Below are 12,371 nucleotides of genomic sequence, written 5' to 3'. Positions count from 1 at the left end.
TCAGCTTTCAGTCTCATTCTTTCTGGGGTGATTGTATGTGCCTTCCCTGAGGGCTCTGTGAGTGACTCAACGTGGCTCAGTTTTGTGCATAACAGTATGAAGAGCACTGAGTCACAAGGTATCAGTGGGCCGTAAGACTAGAGTTTAGACGCAATGATACGTGAAGAGCTGTAGATCCATCTTTCACTCGACCCTGAAAATAGTTGTCTGCAACGAAGCCCATCACATTGAATGCTAACTTTGAAAAATTATTTTAAAATCTTCTGCAATCAGGCTGGAGAGATGGCTCAGCAGTTAAGAGCCCTGGCTGCTCTAGTAGAGGCCCTGGGTTCGATTTCCAGCACGCACGTAGCAGCTCGCAACCATCTGCAACTCCAGTTCCAGGGATCTGAAGGAAGGTTCTAACATATAGGGCTAGGGAGATGGCTCAGTGAGTAGAGTGCTTGCTACACAAACAAGAGGACCAACGGGTCCCCAGCCTTCACATAAAAGCTGAGCACAAAAGCAGCTGCTATCATCCTGAGCGGTGCTGGATGGGTGAGGGGCCTGTTGACCAGCCAGTTTATCCAAAACAGTGAGAGATTTCATCTCAGAGAGAGAGAGAGAGAGAGAGAGAGAGAGAGAGAGAGAGAGAGAGAGAGAGAACTTTCTATAAATCAACTGTTTCAAAATGGTTTAGGTAAACTGGAAAGAAATAGAAGAAGACACCAACACTACACTTGTACCCCACACAGTGTACATACATCTCAATACGCACACACACCTATGAAACTACAGAAGGAAGCCGGGCGGTGGTGGTGCACGCCTTTAATTCCAGCACTTGGGAGGCAGAGGCAGGCGGATCTCTGTGAGTTCGAGATCAGCCTGGTCTACAGAGCTAGTTCCAGGACAGACTCCAAAACCACAGAGAAACCCTGTCTCGAAAAACCAAAAAAAAAAAAAAAAAAAAAAGAAACTACAGAAGGAATAAAATAACCACAATGTTCATATCATATCCGTCTGATACACTTTTTAGTAAAATTTCTGCCCAAAGTGAACTAAACATTTTTTGATTAAAAAAAAAGACTTTTAAGCGTTTGTGCTTAAAAGAATAATCTTTAGTTATCAGAAAGCCCCCAACAGTGGAGCCGCAGGAGGTGTTTCCGTATCACCCAGTATTCTTAGAACTGCAAAGAAGAAGTGCACAGTGCACCTTCTGGCAGCTTTAGTGCAGAAATTGCTGACAACTTCACCATGTTTTTATTTGAAAAATCAAACAAGAAATGTCATGGTCTGTTCCACAGTAGATAGCTTCCTATAATGGTTACCACGGGCTCTGAAGCCACATGGACCATGAACCTCAAGATGGCTGAGGTGTCTCTGGGAAGTAGGAAATAATGGAATAAATTTGGGTCCCCAGTACCCACGTAAATAAGATTGGAATAAGATATTATGACACAGATGTATCTTTAGATTAGGCTTAGCTTCAAGAAAAAAAATAACTTGTTTTGAGACGGTCTTGCATTGTAGCTGGGGCTGGCCTAGAACTTATCTATGTAGACCAGGCTGGCCTGGAGCTCACGTAGATCTACTACCTACCTCTGCCTCTTGAATTCTGGGATTAAAGGTGTGCACCACCACACCCAACTAGGAAGGAAACAAAGTTGAACTGAGACAAGGACTAGTAAAGATAACAATAATAGTAACAACAATAATAAATAGCTACTTGAAGGATAATATGCCCCAGTATCTCTTCCCGGAGTTTTACATGTATTAATTCATTGACATTTCATACCAATCACAATAGACAGGCAGGTGCCACTGTTGTTCCTATTGTATAGATGGAGAGGCCAAGACAGAGAAGCATAGTGAAACAACAGATTCCAAGGTCATAATGTCACTAGTGAGCACAAAATGAGGTTTAAACCCAAGAAGTTTTGCATCAGAGTCCACGTTCAAACCCCCACCACTTGCCCACAGGTAATACTTGTTTACCTGTTGACCTGGCCCTGAGCTAAAGATAATACCCAAATTATCTCACACATTTTCGGACATTGACTTTCTTAAATCTACATAATTAAGCAATATCTCACTTGACCCTGAAACAACAACGCGAGGTAGTTAGTGTTACACCTATTTCACAGACAAAAGCCTTAGGAGAGGGCATGAAGGTTCAACTCCTTGCTAGCGTTCCTTGTGCAAGAGGAGGATCCCATCCCTGCATCACAGAAACAACATGGAGCATGAACAGTAACTTGGCACACGCAGAAGTATTGCACTCTTTTTCAGCAATACCATGTATGCATGCATTAGGGTTCCTCGTGCAACGTAGTTTAACGTGGCTTGGGGTTTTTATTTTGCTTTATATTGAATCCAGGGCCTTGTGCATTGCAAGCAAGCCTCTACCACTGCTTTGCCTCTGTATCACTTGCTCTGTTTAAATACAGTTTTGACTTGAAGGCCAGGTTCTTGTAGTTTTCCAAGGTCTCCCTCTGTTCTAAAGTGTTAATGGGAGTAAAGAGACCCTTCTTTTTGTTTTTTCCTCAAGATTCTTCCTTCCTTCCTTTCTTTATTTTTCTCTCTCTTCCTCTTCCTCTCTTCCTCTCTCTCTCTTCTCTCTCTCTCTCTCTCTCTCTCTCTCTCTCTCTCTCTCTCTCTCTCTCTCTCTCTCCCTCTCTTTCTTTCTCTCTTTCATTACAACAGTTCTCTGTTCCTTTTTCTTCCTCCAAATCCTTCTTCTCCACTCTCCTTTAAATTCATGGCCTCTTTTTTGGTTGTTACTACATGTATATATGTATGCACAGATGCATACATATTCCTAAACATAACCTGCTCAGTCAGTATAATGTTGCTTGTAAGTATGTTTTCAGGGTTAATCATTTGGCACTGGGCCATGTCTTTTTCTTTTTTTCATTTATTTTATTGTTCCTTCTTGAGACCCTCTGCTGTAGCCAGTGACTCAAGTTTTCCCCCCATTAATAAGGAAGCACACCCACAAAAACCTTGCTCACCTGAAGAGAAGCTACATTCAAAAGTCATCATTTTTGTATTCTGTTGTTTTATTTATTCTTTTCTTTTTCTTCTGTTCTTTCTTTCTTTTTTGCTTTTTTTGAGAAAGAGTTTCATGCAGCCCAGACTGGTTCCAAATTTAAATGTAGAGCCAAAGATGACCTTGAACTTCTGATCTTCCTGCCTCCACCACCTTAGTGTTGCAGATTATAGGTGTGTGTCACCAAGCCCAGTTAGTGATCTTGCTTTGTTTAGAACTGGATTCTGAAAGACACACACTAGCAATGCACTACTGGGGACCACTCGTCTCAACCCTGGTTTCTCTGAGGGGCTACCTCTGTTTATCTTTGTGGCTACTGGCAGTGAAAACTAATCACATACTTCTTACGGACTCGTTTTATTAACAGAAGAGAAAATTGAAAGGCAAGGCAGGTTAGCTTACTTCCACTTGAAGAGTTGCACATCCTTTCAGGAAGTCACTGATGTTGTTGATACAGTCGTCTTCAGTTTGGGGCTCCAGACAATACTAAAGAAAGAGTCAAATGTCACTTAGAGATTGCTAAGCCATGACAAACGATCATCATCCTTTGTAGATAACTAGATGGGGTCGGCTTTTGAAGGTACAGGACAGCCCTGCTCTCCATCCAGGAAGAGAATTAGCCACTGAAGGAAGTGATGCAAACGCCTAAACGGTTGATTTTTTTGTTTCAAATGTCTGCAAGCCGTTTCTACTTAAAAAGGTTTCCTCATACCTTCAAGTTAGTTGTGGGGATAGCAAACTGGAGAGACTAAGATATATTTATCATATGTTAAATATATATATATATATATTTAAATTTACTTCCTGCTTTCATTCAAAAAGGCCACCCTGATTACTTCCCTCTACTCCCCATAATAATTTGTTGATATTATATTTCACTTTGGCTGGGCACTATATTTTATCATGTCACGCTGCCTCTTATCGCTAGTTTAATCACCGTTTCTCAAGTTTAAGAAATTATAAGTAAACACTCATTCAATAAAGATAGAACTGATTCCAAGAGGCAAAGAAGCCTTACTTACGGCCCCATTCCACCACGACCTTGATAAAAAGAATCCTAAGAACTCCAGTGCCACAAAAGCACCTACTTTGGAAGTCATCCACTGTTAAAGCGTGGGCTTTTAACCTCAAAAATCTTGAAATTTTCTTGAGCAAAGTTTAGTTTCACTTTAAATGCTCACTGCATTCAGTGCAACACACTTGGTTTCTCTCTGGGTTTTGTGAGTTTTATGTAGCGTTGACTTCTGTGAATAGAGTTCTTCAATGGCTCTTGTTTCAAAGAAATAACGTCTTCATCAATTTTTAGGCAAACTCTCAAGCCCCAGAAAGATCTACTCCAAATTATTTCATTATTCCACAGACTCATGTATCAAAACATGTCTGAAATGCACAGGGAAGTTTAACACGCATCTCCACAACACAGCGAGCTTGGGTATGATAAGCGAGTCCTCCCATCCCGGACTGCTAGTGGTGTAACAGGTTTTTAGTACATTTGGGGGCCAACTCCTGAAGGATAGCATTTCATTTTCTGACCTTTTTAAAGCACAGGGACAGTAAGAAAGAATGCCTGGCTTTTAGAAAGATACTGAAGTAGGGGATTCCCATGACCGGGCCATAGAAAAAAAAAATCTCAAGAATATTATTGCTGCTCCGTGGTGGAAGGCAGTCCCAAAGACACTGCAAAATGACCTTACCTTCTCCACCGAACCAGGCAGGAGTCTGCTGATGAGTTTGCACAACACCACCCCATTTTTCAGCGAGGACTTCAGGAACTCCTCTGGATCACAGATGGTCTTTTTGGGAGACTCTAAAACTCCCAAAGATATAAGCCATGTCACAACGCGTTCTTCTGGATTCATGACTGGGGCTCGTACTCTCTGCACAGCTCTCCGGGGCAGCTGCGAGGACTAAGCCACATCCGCGATTGCATCTGCTGCTGTCTTCCTTTTTATGAGCTCCCTTCTGGTGCTTGCAGGGCAAAGGTTTAAGGCAACTTTTCTTTAACTACAGTGGAACGTGGGATTTCTAAACCACAGAGATCATACTTAAAGATATGGGAAGGGATGATAACGAATGGACAAACTCCTGGGATAACATCGCTGGTGTTCTTTTTTTTTTTTTTTTTTCAAAACCTGCAAAACAAATTCTTTAGGTTTTTTCTTTTTTCTTTTTCTTTTCTTTTTTTTTTTTTTTAAGGGAGGAACACACACTACAGCTTCTCGCTGCAGGAAAGGAAGTGAAGAGGATGCTGGGAGGCAGAGAAGTAAGCAAGTGCTTGTGGAAGCCAGAGTGAGCCAGCACTTCAGAGAACCTTGGAAAGGAGACGTGCACCAGGCAGACTGGGAAACACTGTCAGTACAGTCTAGCTCCAGTGAAAAATCTGGCTTCTGTAGAGAGGAAGATACCAACTACCTCTTAGGTCAGACAGCTCTGAGTCTCGTGGGGAGCTGTGCTGGTCAAACAGAGCTCAAAGACTTAGGTGGGTTGAGAAAATTCCTCCCAGAAATGGCCGCATGTCCTCAGACAATCTTACAGAAATTTTGTGTGTCACGATCATTCCTTCCTTACAAAACACGTGAAGTCACACGGTGACAACTTGCCAAGCAAATGAAGATTGTCCCTGCTGTCAGCCATCACCGCGTATAAGCAGAAGCTGGAAGAATGGCATTTTACTTTGTAGCCAAAAAAGCTATGTTTAGGGAAATAGGCTAAGGATAACATCTGCCATCCTGTTTACTTGCATTCTTTAGCAATTCTTTTTCTGGACCTGGTTCCACTCCACAGTCCAGCTGCAGTACCCTTAGCACAGACTCAGACACAGTCACAGAAAATCAGGGAAATATGCTTGGAGACAGAGCACTTGAGAACAAAAGAGCGCTTGTCCTCTGTCTACACTCCAGACTGAAAAAGCCACTTTCTCCATCCACAAACGCTCTCCCTTGAAAACAGTGACCTGAAAACAAGCCACAGCCATGAATCCAGAACTGTTCAACTTTGCCTTGCCATAAATTTATCTGTAGCATGACCAGGAGGGGCGCGTTATTCTCAAACATTTTTGGCACCAGGGAAAATAGTCATATTATAGAGAAACTTCTGGCAAAATTTAATCGCATAGCTCTATGTCAGAGAGTGCGGGGCATTCATCAACAGGATCTCTCCTTACATATGGGAGGCAGATGGTTAATCATAGCTGTTTCCTGCTCAGCCTCACAGTCCTTTCTTGTTGCCCCTCCTCCTGCTTTGTGATGGTGACAGTGATAGGGACAGCTCCCTGTAGCTGAAGCTGACTTGGAATTCCTGATCCTTCTTCCTTCATCTCCCAAGTGCTGGGGTTATAGGCATGTGGCCCTACACCCAGTTTACGGGGTGCTTGGGATTGATCCTAGGATTTTGTGGGTGCTAGACAAGCACTCCACCAACTAAGCTATAGCCTCAGGCCAACTTAATAATTTTGACATTCTCAGGCCATTTGGTTAGAATCACACACAGTCTAGATCGGTGGTTCTCAACCTGTGGGGCACAACCCTTCTGGGGGTCAAATGACCCTTTCACAGGGGTCGATATTAGATATACTGTTTACCAGATATTTACATTACAATTCATAAGAGTAACAAAATTACAGTTAGGAAATAGCAGTGAAAATCAGTTTATGGTTGGGGTCACCACAACACGAGGAAGTGTATTAAAGGGTCGCAGCATTACAGAGGTTGAGAACCGCCGACCTAGATGAAGTTTTTCTGTCAGTCTCAAAAGTGGGCCTGCGCCTTTCCAACTGCTTCTTTGCTTCCTGTTCTCCACATCCCAGGCACCCGGCCATCTGCTTTCAGCCCCTTTATATTAGCTTTTATCTTCGAGGACCTCGCATAGAGGAATTGCACAGTATGGTAGTGCTACTGGTGGCCGTTACTCTGGACCAGGTGTTTCCAGGTTCTTGCTTTCTCAATCAAAGAACTGAAATAAAAGCTCCCATATCTCGTGAAAGTAGCAAGCAAATATTATTCAAAGGGAAGCAACAGTGTACAGATCAGAAGAAACACATTATCAAGATTGAGAGCAGCCAAAAGATGAAAGATATTCAAGGGCACCTGATTGTCAGGCGGTATCAAAGTGTTGCTAAAGCAGGAATATGTGCGGCCTAAAGCAAGCGGGGTGGGGGAGGGGGAGGTGAGGGAGAGGGGGGAGGCGGGGGGGGGGGGGGGTTCCTGAGTCGCTGACATGTTGCTAGATGCACTGCTAGCAAAGGGAGGTGCAAGTAGCCCAAGCCAAGTAGAGTCTCATGTTTCCCAGTCATTCCCTATGGTTGCCTGCCTCGGTAGTTTTCTTATCACCAACATTTTGAGATTCAGTGATGATGTGGGGTCTATCCTTAGTTCTATAATGAAGATTTTACTTCTGTGTTTGTGGCTTGTTGTACTTATAAGTAACATAAAAATAGTCAATCAAAATTTTAATTGGGTTTGACCCATGGCCAAATCTATGTAATGGAAATACATGGAAGCCATGTGTTGCTAAGTTTACTACTTCCTCAACATGACCCATTTAGACACAGTTTTGTATGTCACTTGGACAGCATCACAATTGCGCAGGCGAATTTTACTCCATGGGCAAACAAAAGCTGGCAGTATTATTGAGGTATTAATTATATTTTAGGATGACGAGCAAAGCTCGACTCATTTCAGGAATATAGTTTATCCCAAAACAGGCTCATGGCCAGTGTTGCCTAGATGGAAATCTGCCTTGTTTTGATTTTTGTGTTGTTGTGACAAGATTTCACTGTATGTATGCTTAGCCTGGAATGCAATAATGTATGCCGGTGGGGGGGGGGGGGCTTCAACCTCCTGGCAATCCTCCTGCCAAAGTTCTTTAGTGCAGGATAGATGTGCCCCATCACTCCAAGCCTTTTACATTTTTTTTTTGAATTTTATTTCACCACGCCTGTCTTGATCTTGATCTGTCTCACGCGAGGATCGGCCATGGTCCCTAGAGCGCCGCAAGGAGGAGGGGCTGGGCTGCACGGCGCACCGCCGCAGAAGCGGCGGTGAAGTCAAGCCTTTTACATTTAGTTATAGCAGATTATTATAAGTAATAAAGGAAAGGCTGAGAGGGTCACACGACAGCATATCAAAGCAAAAGGAATCATTGTTAACTTTAAGATTCGAAAGCTATTTCCATCCATTTGCATGCAAAATTCGAGAAGTCATTGTTTTTTACCGCTGAGTGGTACTCTAATGTGTAGATATTCCATACTTTCTTCATCCATTCTTCCATTGAAGGGCATCTAGGTTGTTTCCAGGTTCTGGCTATTACAAATAATACTGCTATGAACATAGTTGAACAAATGCTTTTGTCATATGATAGGGCATTTCTTGGGTATATTCCCAAGAGTGGTATTGCTGGGTCCAGGGGTAGGTTGATCCCGAATTTCCTAAGAAACCGAAACACTGACTTCCATAGTGGTTGCACAAGATTGCATTCCCACCAGCAATGGATGAGGGTACCCCTTCCTCCACAACCTCTCCAGCAAAGGTTATCGTTGGTGTTTTTGACTTTAGCCATTCTCACAGGGAACACTATCCTGAGTGAGGTATCCCAGACCCAAAAAGATGAACATGGGATGTACTCACTCATAATTGGTTTCTAGCCATGAATAAGGGTCACGGAGTCTACAATAGGTGAATCTAAAGAAGCTAAGTAAGAAGGGGAACCCAAGGAAAAACATATAGTTATCCTCTTGGCTAAGGGAAGTAGACAAAATTGCCGGGGAGAAAATTGGGATCTTGGGGTGGGGTGGGTTGGGGGTAAGGGGAGATGGGGAGAGAAAAGTTAGAAGGGAAGGAGGTCGGGCCTTGGGAAAGCAGGAGGATTGGGATAAAGGAAGGTTGGACAGGGGAGCACGGAACCACAATTCTTAGTTAAGGGAACCACTTTAGGGTTGGCAAGAGACCTGACCCTAGAGGGGCTCCCAGGTGCCCAAGCTGAGGTCCCCAGTTAGTTCCTTGGGCAGTTGAGAATAGGGAACCTGAAATGACCCTATCCTTGAGCAATACTGACGAATATCTTGCATATCATCATAGAACCTTCATCTGGTGATGGATGGAGATAGAGACAGAGACCCACACTGGAGCACTGGACTGAGCTCCCAAAGTCCCAATGAGGAGCAGAAGGAGGGAGAACATGAGCAAAGAAGTCGGGACCACGAGGGATGCACCCACCCACTGAGACAGTGGAGCTGATCTATTGAGAGCTCACCAAGACCAGCTGGACTGTGACTGAAAAAGCATGGGATAAAACTGGACTCTCTCAACATGGCGAACTATGAGGGCTGATGAGACGCAAAGGACAATGGCACGGGGGTTTGATCCTACGTAATGTGATGGCTTTGTGGGAGCCCAGCCAGTTTGGATGTTCACCTTCCTAGATATGGACGGAGGTGGGAGGTCCTAGGTCTTACCACAGGGCAGAAAACCCTGACTGCTCTTTGGACTGGAGAGGGAGGGGGAAAGGAGTGGGGGGAGGGGGAGAAGGGTGGGAGGAGGGGTCGTAGGGGGGGAGGAGGGGGAGGGAAATGGGAGGCTGGGAGGAGGTGGAAGCTTGTTTTTTTTTTTTCTCCTTTTCTCAATAAAAAAAAAAAAGATTCGAAAGCTAGATTTGTTACAGATTAATGTCAGGGCAGGCAAACTTCTATGTGAAGTGACTAACCAGGCTGTCTTGGGAAGCAAAACGGAGCTTGTTCTTGGGAACAAGAAAGGAACTGATGAGCTGGGAAATAAGGTGATGGCAGATACTGGAGGTCTCAAGAACAGAACAGGCCTCCCAGAAGGGTGCAAGGGTAAAAAATCAAGTTTAGTGTCATGCCCTTGGCTTCACTGAATCTACTACCTCCTGAAAGGTTGGCCTCCCTCCTCCCGTCCTAATGAATCCTCCAGGAGACCCCTGTTAGCTCATTTTGTTCGATTTTGTTTTTATGCTTCCAGTGACATCCTGCTTTATAGAAAAACATCTTCAAAGGAGCTGGACATGAGGGTGCAAGCTTGTGATTCCAGCACTTGGGAGGTAGAGGAGGGAAGATGAGGAATTCCAGGGTCATTCTTGCCTGCACGCGAGTTTGAGACCAGCATGGGTTATGCGAAACCCTTTACCAAAAAAAGAGAGATAAAACCCTTCAAAGGCTTCCCATTGCCTAGAGCAGTGGTGGACAGGCAGGAATGCGTACGATGATAACCTTCTGGTTGCAGCAGAGAAAAGGGGATGAGGGTAGGGTTGGAGCTGAACTAGGTAGCTTATGTGAACATGCATGAAAATCGACTGCTGGGGAAACTGGCACCTGTCATACCATTTCTTCACTTTGATGCATTCGAAATACGCACAATTGCTTTATTATTTTAACCACAAATCTGCTGAGGCACTTGTTACGACAAAGACCTGGTGGAATTATGCCCAGATAATCTCGTTCAGAAAACCTGCAGTAGAGTCCTCCGCTTGCACTGGATGTGGGCACATCAACGTCATGCTTGAAGAAACAGCCTCGCTTCTGAGCTTCTCTTCCAGTCCAGGCCCTGGCAAGAGCTGGTTGGTTTTAATATCCACAGGAACAATCCAACGTCATGTCCACAATCAACATCATGTCCTCGGTTCTCTGACTGCCTCTGACTCAGGTTGCCTTTATGCCTGTTCTCTCTGCAAACGGACCTGGGATTTTAAAATAACTTTCTGCTTTGCCAGCTGGCGTGGTGTTAAGTGTTATCATTGAGGGATGAATGAGAACTAGTGCAGCGAGGAGGGTTTTCACTTCCTGTTTCCTCACTCCACAGGTTTGTGCTGGGCCCCCAGTTTTCTTCACACTCGCCTTCTCTGATGCATGGTAGGGAGCATCTTTCCTTGACCCTACCCTTGAGTGGCAAGACACTGGAGCCAAGTGTCTCTGAGGAGGCACCTCCCACGGTGAACAAGCACCCCAGAGGAGCGCATCTTCAGGAGGCTGCAGACCAGTGGTTCACCCAACGCCACTGACTCAATATAGTTCAAGGTCTCTAAGAAGGCCTGGCTCTCAGCTACGGTTTGAGAGGAGGTTATCACAGTCCTGGGGGCATTGGATGTGGCACATTAATGTTTAGCTTATCTACTACTCTATACTAGGCTGCTAGTCCTACATTCTCTTGAGTTCCATTTACTTCTTTAGTACACTATATACATTTTACTTCTAGTCAGCCCTTCAACATCCTAATTCTCTAATCTTCCATTACTGTTAGCGTCTTACATTTGTAGCCTACATTAGCCTCAGACTTGCAAAGTGAATCAATCAGTTTAAGCTCAATGAGGATAGAGAAATCTTACAGTCATTTGAAAAAGAAAAGTTCAACGTTAAGTATTAGCAGCCAAAACCAGGCACGGTGGCACATGCCTTTAATCTCAGCACTCAGGAGGCAGAGGCAGGTGATCTCTGTGAGTTCAAGTCTACATAGAGAGTTTCAGGACAACCAGAGCTACATAGTGAGACCCTGTCTCAAAAAAAAAAAAAAAAAAAAAAAAAAAAAAAAAGAAAGGCCAGAGGGGCTGAGAAGATGACTGAGTGAGTGTTTGCTGTACAAACATGAGGACCTGAGTTCCCAGTGCTGGGATGATATGGGCAGCCACCATAACTACCCCTTTTTTTTTCCTTTTTGAGATGAGATCTCACATAGTCAGGCTAGACTTAAACTCTACCTCCCGAGTCCTGGGATTGCCATAGGTATGCACCACACCTGGCCGTTAATTCTTTGTATGTGTGGGATGCATGCATGTGCGGGTATGCAGGCAGGTGCACATAATTACAGCTCTCTTTGTGGAGGCCAGAGTTGGACTTCAGATAGCAATCTCTAGCGATCTCCATGTTAATTTTTGAGACAAGGGCTCTTAATGAAACCTGGAGCCCCTTGGTTTGACGAAACCAGCTAACCAGTGAGACTCAGAAACTGTGTCTCCAGTCTCCAGGAGCTAGGGTTACAGGCTGTCCAGGTTTGTCTTTCTGTTGCTGTGAGGAAGCCATGACCAAAAACAAGTGGCGGAGGAAAAGGTTTTATTACATATATCCCAGTTTTGAGTCCATCATGAAGGGAAGCCAGGGCAGAAACCCAAAGCAGCAAATTGGACCATAGAGGAACACTGCTTCCTAGCTTTCTTCCAAAGCATTGCTCAGTTGGCTTTCTTGCACAGCCCAAGACTACCCTCCCACCCAGCAGTCGGCTGAGCATCCCACATTCACTTGTTAATGCAAAAAGTGCCAGCAACAGACAGGCAACGGAGCAATGTGACGGAGGCAATTTCTCAGTCGAGGTTCCCTCTTTCCAGGTGACTCGAGTTTATG

The 12,371-nt window shown here is 44.3% G+C and overlaps 1 protein-coding gene across 1 annotated transcript in view; it reads right to left on the bottom strand.

Annotated features, from left to right (window-relative positions):
- The window catches only part of LOC121437374 (rho guanine nucleotide exchange factor 6-like), a 119,751-nt gene extending 114,793 nt beyond the window's left edge, over positions 1-4,958 (bottom strand). Inside the window, 3 exon segments of the mRNA XM_041637258.1 lie at positions 3,431-3,514; positions 4,723-4,901; positions 4,904-4,958. Of these exon segments, the coding sequence (XP_041493192.1) occupies positions 3,431-3,514; positions 4,723-4,901; positions 4,904-4,958 (318 nt within the window).
- Between the last annotated feature and the right edge of the window lie 7,413 nt (positions 4,959-12,371).

The sequence above is a fragment of the Microtus oregoni genome, unplaced genomic scaffold, assembly GCF_018167655.1.
Source record: "Microtus oregoni isolate MIOR12 unplaced genomic scaffold, Mior012 000052F_002, whole genome shotgun sequence".
Lineage (NCBI taxonomy): Eukaryota > Metazoa > Chordata > Mammalia > Rodentia > Cricetidae > Microtus > Microtus oregoni.
Note: the sequence above shows the minus strand (reverse complement) of the source record. Positions and strands in the feature narration are given on the sequence as shown.